This window comes from Acartia tonsa, chromosome 11 (genome assembly GCF_053477335.1).
Source record: "Acartia tonsa isolate MP-2025a chromosome 11, ASM5347733v1, whole genome shotgun sequence".
Classification (NCBI taxonomy): Eukaryota; Metazoa; Arthropoda; class Copepoda; order Calanoida; family Acartiidae; genus Acartia; species Acartia tonsa.
Window position 1 is genome coordinate 46003244 of NC_137270.1, and position 21125 is coordinate 46024368.

Consider the following 21125-nt stretch of genomic DNA (forward strand, 5'->3'; position numbering starts at 1 on the left):
CTATTCTTTGGGTACTAGAGCCAAGGCAACTGTTCTTAGTTTGCCTAATTTTAGATATTTTGGGTACTAGACAATAGAATGCCGTGAAAAAGTATTCTACAAGCAGACAACACTTATTTCACATGAACAAAAATCAAAACTAGAATATTTATGATTAATATTTAAAATAAATTATCAGTTCTAAAGTTTGATTAATTACAGAATATTAACAGCAAAATGTGACAGGATAAATAATGTTAAATATTCTTATTTGAACGCTGACTTATTTCTGATTATCAAAATCTAATAAAAATAGTTTATTTAAATTGTTATAGTTTCTAGATACATCTGGTTTTGAAGATAATGAGATAGTACTCTCAACATTGAATTAACTGCTTGGGATCTAAAGTGATAAGACCATGGCCAACAAATTGATTTACATCCCCGATGCTGGCACACAAATTACCCCTTCCGTAGATTGCAATTATTGGTTAAATCGTTGGAACACTTAACTTAATGCACCTACCAATTAAAATTTGATAAAAAGTCCCCAAAGTTGTTAAGCCAAGGAATAAGAAAACGTTATTATAAAATTTGGGGACTAGAGCAATAAACAGCCAATTGTCCCCTACCTCCCTGATTAACTGCCCATTGTCCCATCTCTGTATCCCTGAGTTTAAGGATAAAAAGTATATCTGACTTTTTTTCCCAGTTCAAAAGATACTTTTTAAATATATGTATTTATAACTATCTAAATACTCGCAAAAATGTTGCACTTACGTACATGTTATAAAAAAAAATTACGATAGTTGTGAAGCTTTTTGAGAGGATAATTATGAATCACAAAAATACCTCCCCCCTCTCCCCCTCAACGTTTTAAGGTAAAGATGGATGTCCATAAATTGACAAAATGTCGACATGCTAACTATCGCATCGTAAACATGGTGCTAACAAACTTTTATTTTATTATTCGTGGAAAATTTTGTCTGTAATACGATAAGTCATAATGTTTTAGTATGGCTCATTCTAATTCAGCGGATATTAATCGGTTTCGAAGCCCTACTGAAATTTGACGACTTTAAGGCTTAAATAGTAGTGGTAATTGTGTCGAATTATCGACATAGCTATTATATATAGAACACTTTGCTTATAAAAGTATAATTGTATAATTTTTTTTAAAAATTTAAGAATACTTAAAAACTGTAAATGCTTTTAAAATTCCATATTTAAAAATTTTTATACAATATGTAAAACCATTGCATTATTAAATTTGTTTATGTTTCATAATCGTATTAAAACATGAATTACAGGGTATTTTAGACTTGCAACTGAGCCCCTAGCATCTTGGGGAATTGTAATTAAAGATTTTAAATGTTTTTGTTTTTTTAATTGCCTAAAACCAACCTCATTGCTTAGATTTTAAAAGAAATTTGACTTTTTCTCGGCAGGAGCCTTCGACCTTTTATCGCAAACAAAGCAGAATGTCCTAAAATAAATTCTTTATCCGCGGAAAATAGTTCATAATATCTTATTCATGCCGTCAACTTAAATATCTAAAACTAAAATTTTTATTTATGAATATATAATAGACTTGAATATTATGACAGGGGAAACATTTGTGAATTTAGGTTGCTAACATGGAACTCCTATATTGTTCAGTTCGTTCATCCAGTAGAACGGGAGGGGATGGGGTGAAGGTGTTTTATTATTGTTTTTTTTTATTTTTTGACATAATGTAGCCTTAACTAAAATGAAGCGTTTAATAAAATTAAAACCAAGGAGAAACATTGGACTATAAATTTAAGAACACAGTAATAGTGTCTGACTGATTATGACGTAACAAAAAAAAATTAGCCAATGAGAGGCCACTATAAATTTTACCATTGGTCAATAACGGCCTCTCATTGGCTAATTTTTTTTTGTTACGTCATAATCAGTCAGACACTATTACTGTGTTCTAAATTTCATATGGACGTTAATTTAGGCATGTTCGAATTGTCCTATAGATTTTAAACTTGATGATGTTTGTAGTAGTTATGTACGATTTAGAAAGCATAGCAAATCGTTAAAAGAATGCCCATACGTTCATTTAAAAGATTCTGATTTTTAACCTTTTTAACAACAATTTTTATAGTTTTTCTATTTATATGATGTTATTAATACTGATTCCTATTACAACAAGGTACAATGTTGTAAACGAAGCTTCTCTATAATCAAGTCCTAAAATTGTAAGAATGTCCTTAACCAGTATAATATATTTAATCAGTTTTACAACATTTTTTTACACTTGTACATTAAAATTTGTTCTGATACTATACATTTATTATTATGTCCGTTTGTCCTACCGTTTCAGAGCAGATCTTGGACAAAGTAGCTTCGGACAAAGTAGCTTCGGACAAAGTAGCTTCAGGACAAAGTAGCTTTGGACAAAGTAGCCTCCACTGTTAATAAAGGTCATGGCCGCAAGATCCTTCAGAGCTTCTCTTTTATTGTTAATGCCATCCTTGTTAAAAATTTATTCATTTAAAATTATTATGTCTTTAAAATATTTTAATACCTTAAAAATGTACGTACATAAAATGTTCTTAAATTTATTGTATGTATTTTATGTAATAGCAAATTTGAATATAATATAGGATTTTTTAAAAACATATTGGACCATATAATCAACCCCCTTCAAAACCGTTTAATATTCGCTGGATTAGAACCTGCTCTCGGCCACACAAAAAATCTTTTGTTGCATCGTATACAGACAATTTTCCACGAATAAAAAATTAAAAATCGTTAATCTAATAACAGTTTCGGCACCTTACCCCCCCCCCTCAAACTTTGAAACCCCTCATATTACCCACCTAAAAATAAAAAGCTTGGACGTATCTGATGGGTGGCTACGTTGTGTCCGCTAATGATTAAAAAGATATTGTCGAATAAAATCTCTCAAATAGAAACTCTCCTTTGGGATGAAAAACTTTTGATGTTTTTTCTACAATAAAATATAAAATTACAGGGATTACAGAGATAAGACAATGGCCGATAAATTGATTTACATCCCAAATGATGATACACAAAATTACCCCTTTTGTAGATTGGAATATTTAGTTAATACTTTTGGAAATTACTTAAAACAACCAATAAAATTTCAAAAGTCCCCAAAGTTGTTAAGCCAACGAGTAAGAAATGTTATCATAAAGCTTTGGGGACTAGTGTAACAAACAGCCCAATGTCCCCTTCCTCCCTGGTAAAATGTACTCTATACTTGCTTTATTTAATGTATTGTGGTTTTATACATGGATATAGGGGTGGGAAAATGGACAAAATGGCAAGTTTTTTTTTACTAAACTTTTTAGATGAAAAATATATTCTTCTAACCCAATATTGAGTAATCTTTTAGCAGTATTTTAGTAGTTTTTAAAAGCGAAGCTTTTCTATAATTAGGGTTGGTCCGTCCGTACGTCCGTCCGTCCGTAATGGATAGCTTTTTTCGCTAATTTAGGCATGTTAGAATTGTCCTATTAATTTCAAACTTTGCATGGTGATTCCTGTAGTAGTTAGGTACGATTTAGAAAGCGTTTCAACTCTATAATCATTACCAGAATGTCCGTACGTCCATTTTAAACATGTTGATTTTTTTTACTTTTTAAACAAAAAATTTTTATGTGATGTAATAATCCGATTGATCTGATTTTTGTTATACTGATTGCTGGGACAATAAAGTACAATATTTTAAGCGAAGCAACTCTATAATCAAGTCCTAAAAATGTAAGTATGTCCATAAACATTATTCTGTATCAAGCAGTTTTTTAACAATTTTACTTACAATTTTGCTTCGACATTTATACATTTATATTCTATATTTATATTCAGTTCTGACACTATACAAGTGTTAGTGTCCGTTTGTCCTACCGTTTCAGTGCTCCGCTTTTATGGATGTTGTCATCCTTGTTTTACTTGTACTATTTAAACTTGCGTACATTCTCGGTCAACTGGATGTCTATTATCAAAACAACATCACCAACTGGCAGCGAAACTACTTTATAATGTGTTCAGTGTCAACACTTTGATTAGGAGACACCTAGCTTTCCCTCGTCCATGCTCCTCATTCAAATAAGGATGCTATTAATTAGTTGGCTTAGTATGGAACACCTACCAAACTCTAGGCCAGGGGTGATGTCCAAATGTTTCAACCACTAATTGTAATCTACAAAAGGGGTAATTTTGTGTATCATCATTAGAGATGTACATCATTTTATCGGCCATTGTCTTATCCCTTTAGATCCCTGGTCAAATCTCTTCTTCTTTTTTAGGTGAAGCAAGAATTGGAAGCCAGAAAAAGAGAAAATGACGAATTAAGGTAAAAAAAAAACATTTTAATTTTGAAGAAAAAAATTAAATTGGTCCTTTTATGGATTCTTAGAGGTCAGAAAAATAGCCTCAAACTAACCAAAGACATTTCTAAATCTTCCCTGAAAAGAACAATCTATTCGGACTTGTAGTTTTAGAGATTTTTATCTTCAGACAAAAATATTTACTACTTTATATTTATAGGTAGGATATATAAATTACTTACTGAAAGTTTTAAATCTGGTGTAATATTTAAAAGAAAAGTGAAATAAAAATTGATGTAGGGTTTTATACACAAGTTCTTAATTCAATAATTTTACTCATGTACCTAACTGCATATTATACATACAATGTTGTTTTGTATATTCTCGTATTCATTAGAAACCGATTACTATCCGGTGGATTAGAACCAAGACTCATCCATACGAAAAAACCATGTCTAGCATCTTATTATATCCAGTTTTTACGAATATAAAAATGTACAATCATAAAATTTAAACCATTTTTTTTAGCTTGTGCCTTCGGAATCTCTTTGCTAATAAAAACTGGTTTTAATCTTATTATTGTACATTTTATATCCGCGGAAAGCTGTTTATAATACGATGCGAGAAATAACTATTCTATTATTCAAAACAATAACAAAACTATCGAGTCATAGTACCAACATTCAAAAATATAAAACGCAGAACAAAAATCCACCAAAAATCAGTTAAAAATAATAATAGCAAAGTTATTTTTCGCATTGTATTATAGACAGCTTTACGCGGATGGCAAAATGAAAAATCATAAGATTTAAATCTCGAGTGTACGAGTGGCTAACAAAACTGGTATTATTTTTATGGTTTTAATTTCAATGGTCGTTGAAAATCCTGTAATACGATGCTATACATAATTCTTAAGTATGTCTGAGAACCGGTTCTAATCCAGCGGATATTAATCGGTTTCGAAGCCATACTAGAATAGTTATTTCTTTCGTCGTATTATAAACGGCTTTCCGCGGATATAGAATGTACAATTATAAGATTAAAACCAGTTTTTTACCCCAAGGTGCCGAAGGCACGGGCTAAAAAAACTGGTTTTAATCTTATGATTGTACATTTTTATATTCGTAGAAAGCTGGATATAATACGATGCTAGACATAGTTTTTTCCTATGGATGAGAACCGGTTCCTATCCACCGGATTCGAATAAATACGAGAAAAATTATTATTAAATGGTCCTTTGTGTTTAAAGAGATAAATTGCAATGGATATAGAATACGTGGATATTGTGAGAGATTCTAGCATACCCTGATAAAATGTTTCTCCCAGCTGGCTAATATAACGATAACCCCCTTTGCAATGCGGAACGTATTGATCAATAACTGAGAACTATATTAGCAACCTAAATTCCTCTGTCACAATATCTACGTAATCTATATCCTATAATATAAAGTAGTAAGCGTTTTTTGTCTGTCCCGAAGGATCTCGATAACCACTGAACCGATATTGTTTTCCTTTACAGTAAAGCTTCTTATAGGTCCTAGGAAGGTTTTAAACAATTTTTGGGGAGGGTGTCTTCACTCCCCTCCCCCCAACAAATATTTTTTTAACTCTTTTGAAACTAAAATTTAAAATGGGATAAGGTCGACTTTTCCCCCTCCTACCTTAAGTGCCCCTAGAGGCGAAACCGCTAGTACATTTAGATAGCAATTGAGATAATCATAAAGAATGCAATACTGAGAATTTTAAGAAAATATTATTTAATTTAATTTTACAATTTTGTATTAACATATAGACATGTTACATTTCTAATATCCAATATGTATTTTCATAATGTATCTTCTTCCAAGAAGAGCTCGGCAGACGCGCGTCAGATGCGACTAAGCCTCAAATTGTAGTAGGTTAATTTCCCTGAGGCTTACAGGCGGCTGACGCTTAGCTTTTGAGACTTGGGTTTCAAAACATTTTGACTTCGTTTTTCCTTCTCAATATGTCTTTCAGATTTAAATTTTAATTTCTTAATGTTTATTAATCCTATATATACTGAAGACAACTGCTTAATCTATTTTTTATTGGCTACATATTTTAGAGACTGCAAATTTAAGGAAAAATTTGTGCTTTTTTACAAAATGTACCAGCCATGCTTTCTGTTTTGTACTATAGTTAAGTCTATTTAGAGGACAACATTAAAAAGTATAGGTTACTTACAACACAAATTATCTCTTTAAATTTATCTTTTAAAGTTTCTTAGAATAAAAAGACATGTAAACTAATATTTTTAGCAATATGAGGTGAAAGCTGTAAACTTGAAGTAATCAATAAAAAGAGCTTAAACATGTACTCTACTTTGAGAAAGCCCAATCATTCCCGCTTTTGTATTACTTTGAGGAGTACGATTCCTGTGACGTCATATAAAAAGGGAAGGGGGGAAGAAAATCTCTTCCCCTTTCTCCCATCTCTTTTGAAGAGATTTTCTTCCCCCCTTCCTTTTTTCTTTCCTGAAACGTATATGACGTAACTGGAATCGTACTCCTCAAAAGTAATACAAAAGCGGGAAAGATTGGGCTTTCTCATTCAAGTTGAAAATACAAAGAGAAAAGTTAATGCAGAGTTTGCACGTATAATCTACTTTTAGCTCAATTATGTTTGCTCAATTATGTTTATGAAGACTCTAACAATATTAACTCTAATGTTTTTTTTTCTTTAGGAATACGATTCAAGTTTAATTAACATCAGTCAATAAAACATTACAAAGAGTTTATACATATACTCGACTTTTAGCTCAATTATGTTAATGAAACCTCTAACAGTCTAAACTCTAATGTTTATTTTCTTTAGGGATAGGATTCAAGTTTAATTTACATACATACACAGTCTAATGATAATAAAAAAGAGTTTATAAGTATGTTGATGAAACCTCTATCAATTTTAACTCTAATGTTTATTTTCTCTCTAGGGATATGATTCAAGTTTAAAATACAAAGAGTATCTTGATTATTCAAATCATAAAAGGGTTACAAATACACATACTCTAATTTTAGCTCAATTATGTTAAAAAAATCCTCTAACAGTTTTAACTCTAATGTTTATATTTTCTCTCTAGGGATATGATTCAAGTTTAATTTACAACAGTATATGAAACAATACAAAGCGTTTACATGTATACTCTAACAGTCTAAACTCTAATGTTTATATTTTCTCTCTGGTATATGATTCAAGTTGAAAATACAAAGAGAAAAGTTGAGGCAGAGTTTACATGTATACTCTACTTTTAGCTCAATTATGTTGATGAAACCTCTATCAATTTTAATGTTTATTTTCTCTCTAGGGATAGGATTTAAGTTTAATTTACAACAGTACATATATGAAACAATACAATGCGTTTACATGTATACTCTACTTTTAGCTCAATTATGTTAATGTAACCTCTAACAGTCTAAACTCTAATGTTTATTTTCTCTCTAGGGATATGATTCAAGTTGAAAATACAAAGAGAAAAGTTGAGGCAGAAAAGATTAGAGAAAGAATGGAGAGAGAAAAACAAGAATTAAGAGATTACTTAGGTAAACTAGAAATAAATAAATATGTACATTCTAATCTAATAGATTTAGTAGAATAGACCACTGGATATAGTATACACGTGGATATTATGACAGGGAAAAAATTGTCGTCATTTTAGGTTGCTATTGACATTATTTATTGGTCAGTTCATTCATCCAGTTGGGGGGGGGATTGGATTGGTTAGGGGGATGATGGGTGGTGGTATCGTTATTTTAGCCAGCTACAAGTTTCTCTTTTTTAGAGTATATGATAATCTGGTGAAACATCCAAGTAATAATATAGTACTGTATAAAGTACTAGCGGCAACTCCCCTAGAGGCCTCTAGTGGCATTTAAATGTTTTTTTATTTTAAATATCTAATTTCAGAAATAATTTGTCTATATTATCAGCTGTTAAATTCATGTCTCTACGCAGCGCCACTACGCTAGCGACACTATGCGGCGGAAATATTTCAATTTTTTTTTATTTTATTGTGATTTCTCTTGGGAGAGTGGTGGTACCCTCCCCCAAAATAGTTATAAACCTTCCCGGGAACTCTGAGAAGCTTCCCTGTTAAGGAGAACCCAATCAGTTCAGCGGTTAGAGAGATCCTTCGGTACAGACACACAGACAAACATCCTGTTACTTTAGTATAAGGATAACACCTGCGTAAAGCTTCCCTAGAATTGGCAAAAGGTTTAAAAGCTACTATCTAATATAATAGATCTATTTTGAAGATAAAAAGAAGTGAATGGTTAGGTAACCGCAGGGAGGGAGAGGTCATGACACTGTAAATTATACTGGTACCCAAAGTTTTATAACCACGTTCTTTCATTATTTGGCTCAAATACGTTGGGAACTATTAATAAACCATGATTTTGTTGATTAAAAAAAGCAGGATACAAACTTTTAAACCAATAGTTTTAATCTTCAATAGGAGTGATTTTGTTTAATATCATTGGGGATGTACAACAAATTTTCGTCCATTGTTCCTTATCCCCCTGAAGATCTGTGGGTAAACATGAAATTATAAAAGATAAAACACAAATACAAAGAAAAATTTCATGTTTTCATGTTTTTTTTGGTTCTGTTTGAACATGGAGGCCGCGCTCAAGTAAAAATAGGGTAATTTAATAAATGTAATTTTTGTAAGGAAGATACTCTATAATTCATCTTGTCTGTCCGTCCGTCAGTCCGTCTAACCGTAACAATATTAAAGAAATTCAGGAATTTATGTACATCTCCAATGATGAGACTCAAAATTACATCTTCGGTAGATTAGAATTAGTGGTTTAAACGTTTGAACACTCAATTTATTAACCCAGAATTCACTAAAATCACCATAGTTGTTAAGCCAACGACTAAGAAAATGTTATTATAAAACTTTGGGGATATTAGTTTAATAAACAGCCCATTGTTCCCTCTCTTTCTAAAGAAAAATGATTGAAGATAGACAGCTGAAATATTTAGTGAATATTCCAATGCCCATCTACTCTTTTTTTGTCCGTCTGTCTGTCTATTATGTTTCTAAAGATAAACATCTTATTTTTGAAAGGTTTCGTGATTTTTTTTTTAGATTTTGCATATTCTCTCTCTTGCATTTATTTGTCAACTAAATATCTGTTCCATAATTTTTTGTGCATCCATTCTTGTGGATGTTGTCATCCTTGTTATTTTATAAATGTTAAAACGCATGAGGTTTAGAATAAAATGCACAATAGTTATTTATTGCATGGTATTATCGACAGCTTTCCGCGAGTAACAAAATGAAAAATAATACAATTAAAACCAGTTATGTAAGCCCCAAGGGGCTCAAGCCCGGACTAAAAACAGGTATTAATTTTATGCTTTTTCTTCTAATATTTGTAGAATTTTTTTGTAAAACAATACTATACATGATTTTTCTGTTCGGATGAGAATCGATTCTAATCTAGTGGATATTTTTATCATTACCTCGTAAGAACGGGATTCTCCTTTGATTTTAAGTGATCATCTAGAGAATTCAGAGCATCATCCACGTGTAATGGGATGCGATCAGCTTCTACCAATAACGAAATTAATTCGAGAAAAAATCACGAAACCTATACTGGTTTTTCAGCTGTCGTTGGGGGGCAACACATCCTAAAATTGACGACCTCTCCGTTTGCCCCCCAAATATTATTTTAGATTTATTTTGCTTGTTGGTTATACCTTATTCCTGGGATGCGATACTCAATAACACCCAAGGATATTAGGTTAAGTAACGTCCATCAGACTTACAACCCGTTGATTGCACGACCTTTGTATCAAAAAGTCCTAACTGTGCTTGGTAGTGAGTTGCGCCTGTTTATGGGAAAAGGCATTCCCCCTACTCTTACTATTTATGTCGCGCACCAGACATAGCAGGAGTAGCAACAATATTTAACATCTTTAGTTATGGCGCGGTGTCGTTCCGAGATTCGAATATATCACCTCCCCGGCGACGAGCGGATGCGCTACGTGTAAATACTTATATATAGTGACGAGTAATAACAGTGATTTTACTATTACCCGGAACTTACATCAGATCATCATGTTCTTCAATAAAGTGTCACGCTAAACTACAATTGAATCAAGACAAAAGTAAGTGCCGAGCTCTGGGACCTGTGTATGGTGAAATTAGACATAAAACCATAATGATTCCAGATAAAACAAAAATATTTCAGCGGGATCTTTTTCAGAAAATTAGATTTAAAAATTCCAAGTCCAATTTTCACCCCCTAGGAGTTGCCGCATAATCATGACAAGAAAAGCAAAGATTATTTATTTAAAATTTTGAACAACTTTGCTTTCATAAAGTTTTTCATAAAACCACTCCTGAAGGGAGTTAATTAATTGCCATTTTTATCAGTTGCTTTGCTAAGGTCACGGAAATTCAGCCTTAAATATATCATATATAGAGAGCTTTTATGAAAGACTTCATAAAAGCAAAGTTGTTTAAAATTTTAAATATATATTCTTAGCTTTTCTTGTCATGATTGTGCGGCCACTCCTAGGGGGTAAAAATTGAACTTGAAATTTTTAAATCTAATTTTCTCAAAAAGATCCCGCTGAAATATTTTGGTTTTACCTGGAATCATCATGGTTTTATGTCTAATTTCACCATACATAGGTCATAGAGCTCGGCACTTACTTAAAATGTCTTGATTCAATTGTAGCCTGGCGTGCGTGTACCTTCTTGCTGGCTTAAATAGCGATAGTCACAATCCTCTCCCTTTAACCTGTTCCCCTCCCGTTAATTGACCAATAAATGATGTCCATGTTAGCAACCTAAATTGACGACAATTATTCCTCTGTCATAATATCCCCCTCCCTTCTGAAACATTCTTGAAAAAATTTTTAATGTAATTTTTTTATTTAGAGGAGGACAAAGAAACATTTGCTTCCCAATTACTGGCGGCTAACTCTAAAATTGAAGATCAAAACAAAGCTTTTAGGTAAGTTACTTCATCCTTATATAAAAGTAACAGGATGTCTCCTTGTCTGTATGTGTGTGCTGTAGAATCTCGCTAACCACTGAACCGATAAGGACCTTCTTATTTGGAGACATCTCAAATTAAAGATCAAAACATAGCTTTTTGATGGTTAGTTTATCCTTTTATAAAAGTAACAGGATGTTTTGTCTGTCTGTGTGTACCGAAAGGATCTCGATAACCACACTGGACTGATAAGGTTCTTTTTACTTACGGCTAACTCTTAAGATTGAAGATTAAAACAAAGCTCTCACGTATACACTTATATAAAAATAACAGGATGTCTGTCTGTGTGTACACCGAAGTATATCGTTAATTGCTGAACAGATAAGGGTCTCTTTTACAGTGTAGCTTCTCATGCATAGGAATTTTTTTAAGGAAATCGTTTTGGCATAATGATAATACTTCACTTTTTAAAGGTTTTGCCCCAAGAGGTAATTAAAATAAATTGGAGCTGCCCTAGTATCAATTTCAAAATTTTCGGGAAAAAAATTGGATCTGCCCCAGTATCAAATTCAAAATTTAAAAAAAATCTGGGGGATTTTTTTTGTTTTTTTGGGGGGGTTAGGGGTGTCCCACCCCCCAAGAAAATAGCTTAAAACCACCACAGAACCAATAGGTATATACCCTGAAGAGTAGAATCCGATCGGTTCAGGGGTTACCGAGATCTTAAGGGACAGACGGACAGACAGACAGACAGACATCAAGCTACTTTGTATTATAGACTAGCGGCTGCGTCCCTAGTATCTATGGATATTAAAAGACTCATGAAAGTGCAGAAAAATAACTTAAAACCTTACAACGACTTTAAAAAAAAAAATTAAACAGTCTAAAACCACCCTGGGACCTATAAGAAGCTTCACTCTAAAGGAGAACCATATCAGTTCAGCGGTTAGCAAGATCCTTCGCTACAGACAAAAAAAGCTTACTACTTTATATAATAGGATAGAGATGTTAAATTTTTAAATTCTAATGCAGTGGTGAGCGGAAGGAGAATGTAAAGGGGTGTGAACGTCCCCTTTAAAATTGAAAATGGGACGGATTGACTTCCCCTATTTCTCCTCGTAATGACTACTCTGATAAATCGCTGTGCATGTAACTATTGTAACATAGACGTCCAAGGGGGGGGTAAAGTGGGTATTACCTTCCCCCCCAAACGAATTTGGGGGTGCCATAGGCCATAGGCACCCCCAAAATTTAGGAGGGGGTATTTATCCCCCCCCCCAAACAATTTTGGGGTAGTTAAATACCCCTCCCAAAATAAAAAATCTCTAACACAAAATTCGCATTCGCGCGCATTTTTAATACTAAATATTTAATAAAATTTAAATTACCCCCCCCCCCCCAAATTTACCCCTGCCAACAGATTTCAGGAGGGGTAATTACCCCCCCTCAAGCAAATTTTCCCCCCGGAGTAAAAATTTTGGGGGGGATAAAAAATTTTGCCATTTTACCCCCCCCCCCTTAAAAAATTTTTGCCCCCCCCCCCAAAAAAAAAGCTTTGACGCCCCTGTGTAATGCAAATTATTATCAAACCATCGACCCTCTGAATCACTTTTGGATGATAAAAACATGTTTCTAACTTTCTACCTACTGGATGGGGGTTGGGGGGCAGCACTAACTTTGCTGGTGTTAATCCATGTTGGGTCCTATCCCTGGGGAGCTTTTCCATCCCCATTACTTAACCTATAACAAGGATGACAACATCCATAAAAGCGAAGCACTGAAACGGTAGAACAAACGGATATTAATACTTCTATAGTGTAAGAACTGAATAATCAGAATATAAATGTATAAGAGTCGAAGCAAAATTGTAAGTAAATTTGTTGAAAAACTGCTTGATACAGGATACTGTTTATGGAATACTTACATTTTAAGGACTTGGTTATAGAGTTGCTTCGCTTATAACATTATACTTTGATGTACCAGGAATCAATATACCAGGTTAATCGGATGAATAGATCACATAAAAATTTGATCTTAAAAAAGTAAAAAAAATCAACATGTTAATGCTTATAGAGTTGCTACTCTTTCTAAATTCTAACATGCCTAAATTAACGAAAAGAACTATCTCTCTGTGACGGATTGACGGTCGTACGGACGGACTAACCGACCCTAATTATAGAAAAGCTTCGCTTTTAATAACCATTACTAACGTTTGTTTCTATTTCATATGCGATAATTTTATTTGTTGATGTTCGTTTATCTTCTTGATTCTAAAGCTCTATTTAAAAGCACCCTGGTCAAACGCAAAACTTTTCTTTAATTAGAATAGGTTCTTTTTTTGTAACGGTTAGCTCTTTATAGTTCCTTTAGACATTTAAAACGTTCGTGTTTCCTATAACTGTTACGATTTAGTAAGTGTAGCAACTCTAATAAAAACCATATAATTACCCTATTTAACCGATTTTTGGTATAATGATTCTTAGGACAACAAGGTACAATATTATACGCGAAGCATTTCCTATAATCCAATCCTAAAAATATCTGCGCTATTTTGCAACAAATTTATGTACAGTTTTGTTTAGACAAATTTGACACTTTGAGATATATTATTTGTCCTTTCTTCTTATTTACGAGCTTTGCTATTATGGATGTTCTCACCCTTGTTTTTATGATATCATGAATGGTTTGAATTTCATTTATATTTGAAACTATATTCAGAAGAAAAAGAAATAAAATGTTTTTTGGGGAATAAAAAGTTTTAGAATTGTATTAGGTTTCTTTCTCTAAAATCTATTGTTGACCAACTAAAACCCCCCCCCCCTTACTTATTTTTTGTTATATTTGGGTTGTTGTAACCCTTGGGGCTTTGTCTCTATGTATTTTTTTTATTTATGGATTCTATTTACTTTGACTTTAAAGCTTAAAAGTTTGTGGTCCACATGCAATATAAGGGAAATCGCCTTACTCTAGTTTTATATATACCAGCGTCTACGCCCCTGAAGGCCTCTTGGGGCAAATAAGTTGGGGTTATGTCTGAGTTCATCCCCCCCCGCAATTAAAATTTTAGTATTAAAAAGAAAAATAACAAAAAAATTTTGGGAGAGGTAGTTTTTTTTCTAGGGATAATTTCTCTTGAGATGGTGGTGGTAACCTCCCCCATAATAGTTTTAAATCTTCCTAGGGCCTAGGAGAAGCTACAATGTAAATGAAAATCATTTCGGTTCTGTAATTAGCAAGATCTTTCTATCTAACTATCTTTCTATCTATTTTTCGCTATCTATCTTTTTCTCTATATATCTTTCTTTCTATCTATCTTTATTTCTATCTATATTTCTTTCTATCTATCTATCTATCTATCTATCTATCTATCCTAAAAGTTTAGTTTGAGAAGAGTAATCCTTTCTGACATAGATATATCTAAACTAAGATTCCTTGTCTGTCTGTCTGTCTATCTGTCTATCTATCTATCTATCTATCTATCTATCTCCATATCTATCTATCCATCTATCCTAAAAGTTTAGTTTGAGAAGAGTAATCCTTTCTGACATAGATATATCTAAACTAAGATTCCCTGTCTGTCTGTCTATCTATCTATCTATCTATCTATATATTTATCTATCTATCTTTCTGTCTATCTATCTACCTATCTATCTATCCTAAAAGTTTAGTTTGAGAAGAGTAATCCTTTCTGACATAGATATATCTAAACTAAGATTCCCTGTCTGTCTGTCTATCCATCTATCTATCTACCTATCTATCTATCTTAAAAGTTTTGTTTGAGAAGAGTAATCCTTTCTGACATAGAAATAGCTAAACTAAGATTCCCTGTCTGTCTGTCTATCTATCTATCTATCTTTCTATCTATCTAGCTTCCTATCTATCTATATATCCTAAAAGTTTAGTTTGAGAAGAGTAATCCTTTCTGACATGTCTGTCTGTCTGTATGTCTGTCTATCTGTCTGTCTGTCTGTCTGTCTATCTATATATTTATCTATTTATCTATCTATCCTCAAAGTTTAGTTTGAGAAGAGTAATCCTTTCTGACATAGATATATCTAAACTAAGATTCTCTGTCTGTCTGTCTGTCTGTCTGTCTGTCTGTCTGTCTGTCTATCTATCTATCTATCTATCTGTCTATCTTTCTATCTATCTATCTATCTATCTATCTTAAAAGTTTAGTTTGAGAAGAGTAATCCTTTCTGACATAGATATATCTAAACTAAGATTCTCTTAAAAAACATAGCAAAGAAAATTATAATCTTAACTCTAAGCATTGAAGAGTTGAATGATAATTACTTCATATTGTGGTAATACGGCACACAGACGGACGGGCAGTTTACAGAATTGCTACGCAGTGACTTATCATAACAAGCCTTCTGCACTAATCCCATTATATCACCATTTACCTCATGACCGCTGGTGACCCCGCTGTCCAGCGGTCAAACTGGCCTGCCTAAAATATGGGGAGGGGCACGGACACGCAGCTATCACGCGCCCCTCACGCAATTATACAACCGGGAGGCGCTGCCTCCCCTTTTACCACAGCTACCCCCGCAGACTGTCTACCGCCGTGGGCTAAGCCCTTGTGTCCCACACCCCCTTCAAACCTAACCATTGTTATAATCTGTTGTATATATATAGTAAACATCCATTGTAAATATTATTCAGTTAAATATATAATTTCTGTATGACTAAATCCTGCTAGTTTGTTTTGGTAGAATAATTCAAGGCTAAGGCTCGTTGGACTCGAACTCGCAACCCGGTGAGCTGAAACGTTCGGCTTACCACATCTTGGTGTCAGCGTGTTTCAATCGAGCCTTACAGAAATTAGCCTATTCTACCTCTGATTGGACCCTTTGGCAAGTAAGGGGACAGTCAGCCGCCAACTGAGAAGCCAACTGACCCGTGAGACGGCCTTTTTAGGTCGAATTTCCATCATTTTGAACGCAATGTGTAGGCCTTTGGCCTACGGCAAGCAGATTTAGCCTGCTAAAAGCGCCAGTTACGGCGTTTTTTCCGTACCGTGTAGGAGTAGCGCTAGGTGCGCGGCCACGGTAATCGGATAATTTAGCTCAAACGGCTACAAAACTGAGTCTAAATTGGCAAGTGTAGCTGGGACAAGCCCCAGGACACCCAGGCCAAACCTACGAGACGGACAGCTAAGTGCTGGTCTCCCTGAGAAGGCAATGTGTGGCTGCGAAGCTTCAGCACACAAGTAAGGCCTACCACTGCGACGGATAGCAGAATCTGAGCCAAAGGCACGGCAGGACGGGACATTCCCTGCCGCTGCCTCCCAGGATTCGAACCCGAGGCGCTGCAGGACGGGCCATTCCCTGCCGCCATTTTTCGGGATTCGAACCAGCGGCGCTGTAGGACGGGACATTCCCTGCCGCCGCCATCCCTCTGAACCTTGCAGGACGGACATTCCCTGCTGCCAGTGCTTCCAGAATCACACCTAGAGCTCCTAGTGATAACTACACATAAGTGTGTATAAATGTCAACTAAGTGATAAAAAGAAATATAAAATTGTTGACCCAGTGATAATTGATAAGCTCTAGTGATTCGAAGCTACAGTCTAAGCCACCACCAGCGGTCTACACACCATGGTAAGCGATACTACCATAGCTGCGGTTCGGCCACCGCCGAAGTTTCTGCCGACCCCAGCCAAACGGGAGGCCCCCCTGTCTCAAGGGCAGGACCTCCACTTCCCCTGCCATATCAGGGTGAGGTTTCCCACTCCTGACCCTGCCCAGCACGTACAGGTTGATGCCATGATCGATTCTGGCAACCGTGTACCAGGGTCTGCCGTCATTTCTGAACACCTCATGCACGCAATGGGCGTGCAACGCATGATGGTTCCAGACAACACCCAAATCCTGACTGCTAACGAGGAAGGCCAGCCCCTCCAGGTAATCGGAAAATTATATGAATTATATATGGCAGTTTCACACACTCTTATACTCCATCTGTACCACGTGACTGTGGTACGGAATCTCTCACACCCTCTGAACCTAGGAGGGTATTTTCTCAAGGAGTTCGGAACTAGGCTCTGTTTCGACATGCAACCCCCCTGCTTGTGGGTGCGTGGGGAGTTCATCCCACTCCGTGGCGTCCCCATCGACCGGGAGACAGCCGAGAGAGAGTTGAGTTACGAGGGGCCTCTGCCAGGCCCACTGCCAGAGCAGCCGCGTGTGGTTGAGAAAGGCACGCACTGGGTGGATGCTGCGCTAAACGCCCATAGGGGGACCAACCTGCTAGCCATGGGGTTGCCCCCAGTGCCCAAAGTGCCTCTGGAGAACCTGCCAACGACGTTTCCCGAGATTGCCAGCCCTCCAGAGCCGATCTTCTCCGCCGACACCTTCATCAACGGCCAGCCGTGTCCACCTGGCCCCCTCTACCTGGGACCCCCAGCCATTCAACCGGCCAAGTCCGAGTCCAGGCCCGTCAAGTCGCGGTCTGATGCACCCGGAGCCACGCTCAACCCCCAGGAATCAGCCTCTCCCGGCGCCGTGCCCGTCAAGTCATGGCCGGCCGCCTCCGGAGCCACGCATGGCTCCGATGCCTCAGCCTCTCCTAGCGCCGAGCCCGTCAAGTCGCGGCCGAACGCCCACGGAGCCCAGGCTGGTCCCAGCGCCCCGGCCTCTCCCAGCGCCGAGCCCGTCAAATCGTGGCCGGACGCCCTCGGAGCCACGCCTGGCTCCGACACCTCAGCCCCTCCCGATGCCGAGCCCGTCAAGTCGCGGCCGGTGGATCCCGGAGCCGAAGCTGACCCCGTGCCAGCCACGTACAGGCTAAGCGCTGTCACTACAACTGATGGCCAACCACCCCAACTCCATACGGCCAAGAGGGTGGTCTTGCCTGGCCGCGGTGTCATGGCTGTCCCTGTTGAATTAGTGGGGCACCGTACTAAGGATGCCATCCAATTATCTGCCCCAGAACAGAGGTTTGGGGAGGATCTTGTCATCCCAGAAGGCCTGTATGCCCACAGGCCTGGCTCCGCCAGCGTGTTTAGAGTGCTGGTGGTAAATGAAGGGGAGACGCCCCTCCTGCTGGACGCCGGCCTCCCCGTGGCTGGGGAGCTGGTAAAGCCTGACATTTTGGAGGTTTCTGATAAACCTCCCCCTCGTATTCACTCGTTCCAAGAGCCTGTTGAGCCCCCAGATATGCAGGAGCTGTGGGAAGCCCTTGAGATGGAGGACAACGAATTTCTGCGCAAGGACCCCCTGCTCAAGAAGGAGGTCTGGACCATGTTATCAGAGTACAGGGACGTCTTCTCAAACTCTACCCCCGGCTGCACTGACATAGTAGAGTTACAGCTGCGCCTCAAACCAGGGACCCAGCCGATCCGCCAGAGATTTAGGGATCTGAACCCGCGGCAGGAGGCTGAGCTGGAGAAGCAACTGGACACCTGGCTGCAAGAGGGAGTCATAGAGCTTTCAGACTCCGCCTGGAGCAGCCCCCTGGTGCCCATCAAGAAGAAGGATGGGAGCACCTGCTGGGCAGTCGACTACAGAGCCCTCAACACGTGCCTTGAGCTGGACAGCTACCCCTTGCCCAGGATCCAGCAGCTGGTAGAACGAGCGGGAGGACACCGCGTCTACAGTGCCTTAGATGCGGTGGCCACGTACTACACCATCCGAGTGTCCGAGGACAGCCGGCCCTGCACCGCCTTCACCACCCCTAGGGGCTTGTACCAATGGAAAAGGATGCCCTTTGGCCTCGCTACGGCACCATCTGTCTACTCCAGATTTATTGCAGGGGTCCTGAATCCATTAGGCACGGCCAACCTCCAGTCATATCTTGATGACGTCCTGACCTTTCACCAGGATACCTGGGCCCACCTGGCTAGGCTCCAGGAAGTCTTGGAAGCCCACCGCAGGGGAGGAATCCGCCTCAAGCCAGCCAAGACCAAGCTGTTTCGAGCCAAGGTGGACTATCTGGGCCACACCCTCAGCCGTGAGGGGATAGCCATGCAAGAGGATTATATTGACCGTATCCTGGACTGGCCGGCCCCCATCACCCCCAAGGACTTGCTGGCGCTCCTGGGGTTCTTTGGATACTACCGCCTGTTCATCCCAGAGTATGCCGACCTCACCTACGAGATGAATCGGCAGAAAACAGCCAAGAACCTGACCTGGACGCCTGAGATGGAAGCCCAGCTGCTACAGCTCAAGGACAAGTTTCGCCAAGCCCCCATCCGAGCGCCGCCCAGGTTTGACTTGCCGGCTGTGTTCCAGCTCACCACAGACTTCAGCAGCCGCGCCATCTCTGCCATCCTCACCCAGTGCCAGGACGGCAAGGAGAGGCTGATTGCCGCTGTGGGGCGCAAGACAACCGACCCCGAGACCCGCTACCCGTCCTGGAAGGGAGAGATGGCCGCCATTATGTATGGAATTCGGAAATTCCACAGCATCTTGTCCTACCGTAGCTTCCAGATCAACACTGATTCCTCAGCCTTGCTACAGATGAAGTCGCTGAACACATCCACAGGGATGGTGGCTCGCTGGCAGGAGGAGCTAGCGGCCCTAGATTTCACTGTCTGCCACCGTCCTGGCACCCAGAACACCAATGCTGATGCCCTCAGCCGCCGGGAGGACGATAATATGCCGACAGCTACCGCTGAAGAATTAGCAGAGCAAGCTGAGTACATTCACACCCTCTGCCAGCTAGGGGAGCACGCAGCTGGCCGGCCCCCTGCCGCACGGCTGGACCCGGCTAGAGTGTTAGAGGCACAGACACAGGACCCCCTCTTGCTCCGTGTCCGCCAGTGGGTGGCCGATGGCAAAGCCCCAACCAAGGCTGAGCTGCGCGGCAAGGAACGAGACGAGCAGCAGTACGCCAGCCGCTTCGCAGCCCTGGGACTCGACGAGCATGGCTGCCTCACCACCACTGACCAGACCCTGACAGGAGAGAGAACAAGATACCTGCTGCCTTCGGCCCTCCAGCAGGACGCGTTCTTTCTAGCCCATGGGACCCCCATGGCCGGGCACTTTGGAATGGACGCTACTATTGCCCGCGTCGCCATGCATTTCTGGTGGCCCAACCTGTCCCGTGACGTCCGCCTGATGGTTCAGACTTGCCCTGAGTGTGTACAGAAGGTTACCAAGGAAAGGTTGAAGTTAGGGATACACGTGCCCTCCCGCCAGGGGTATCCACAGCAAGTCCTGTTTATTGACCTGGTGGGGCCGCTGCCAGAGACCCCCGCCGGGAACCGCTACATCCTCACCTGTCAGGATGGGTTCAGCCGGTTTGTCAGCCTCTACGCCATCCCCAACAAGCGCACTCTCACGGTGGCTGAAGCCCTGCTGCACCGCCACCTGGCCACGTTCGGATGTCCCCTGAAGATCCACTCCGACAATGGGATGGAGTTTACCGGCCAGGTATTCAAGGAGCTGGCCTCCAGGCTCAAGATTGGCCTGACACATCCACCGCCCTACAACCCGCAGTCCAACCGGGTGGAGAGGTTCCATCGGACGCTCAACACAGGCATGCGGCTGTTCCTGGACAGAGACGACAACAACTGGGAGCCACACTTGCCTGCCATTGCCTTCGCCTACAATACCAAGGCCTGCAGATCCACGGGAGTGACCCCGTTCCTGGCCTACTTTGGGAGAGAGGCCAAACTTCCGGTGGACATGGTGCTCCGGCTGCCAGACACTGAGTATGCCTTGGTCCCAGCCAACGTCCAAGCTCTCCTGCAACGCTACCATGCCGTGTACGACGCAATCCAGCAGCGAGAGGAGGGAACCATCCGGAGGAGCGCGGCCGCCTACGAAGGCACGGCCAAGTACGAAGTTGGAGACCTGGTCTGGTATCTGGCCCCCCGCCTGGTGCCAGGGAAGGCAGC

At 39.3% G+C, this 21125-nt stretch overlaps 1 protein-coding gene across 1 annotated transcript in view; it reads left to right on the plus strand.

Moving 5' to 3' along the window:
- LOC145332693 (uncharacterized) overlaps positions 1-21125 on the plus strand; it is a 109714-nt gene that overhangs the window by 44945 nt on the left and 43644 nt on the right. Inside the window, exons 26-28 of the mRNA XM_080177711.1 lie at positions 4284-4330; positions 7767-7864; positions 11221-11296. Coding sequence (XP_080033837.1) covers positions 4284-4330; positions 7767-7864; positions 11221-11296 — 221 coding nt within the window. The remainder of the gene's footprint in view (positions 1-4283; positions 4331-7766; positions 7865-11220; positions 11297-21125) is intronic.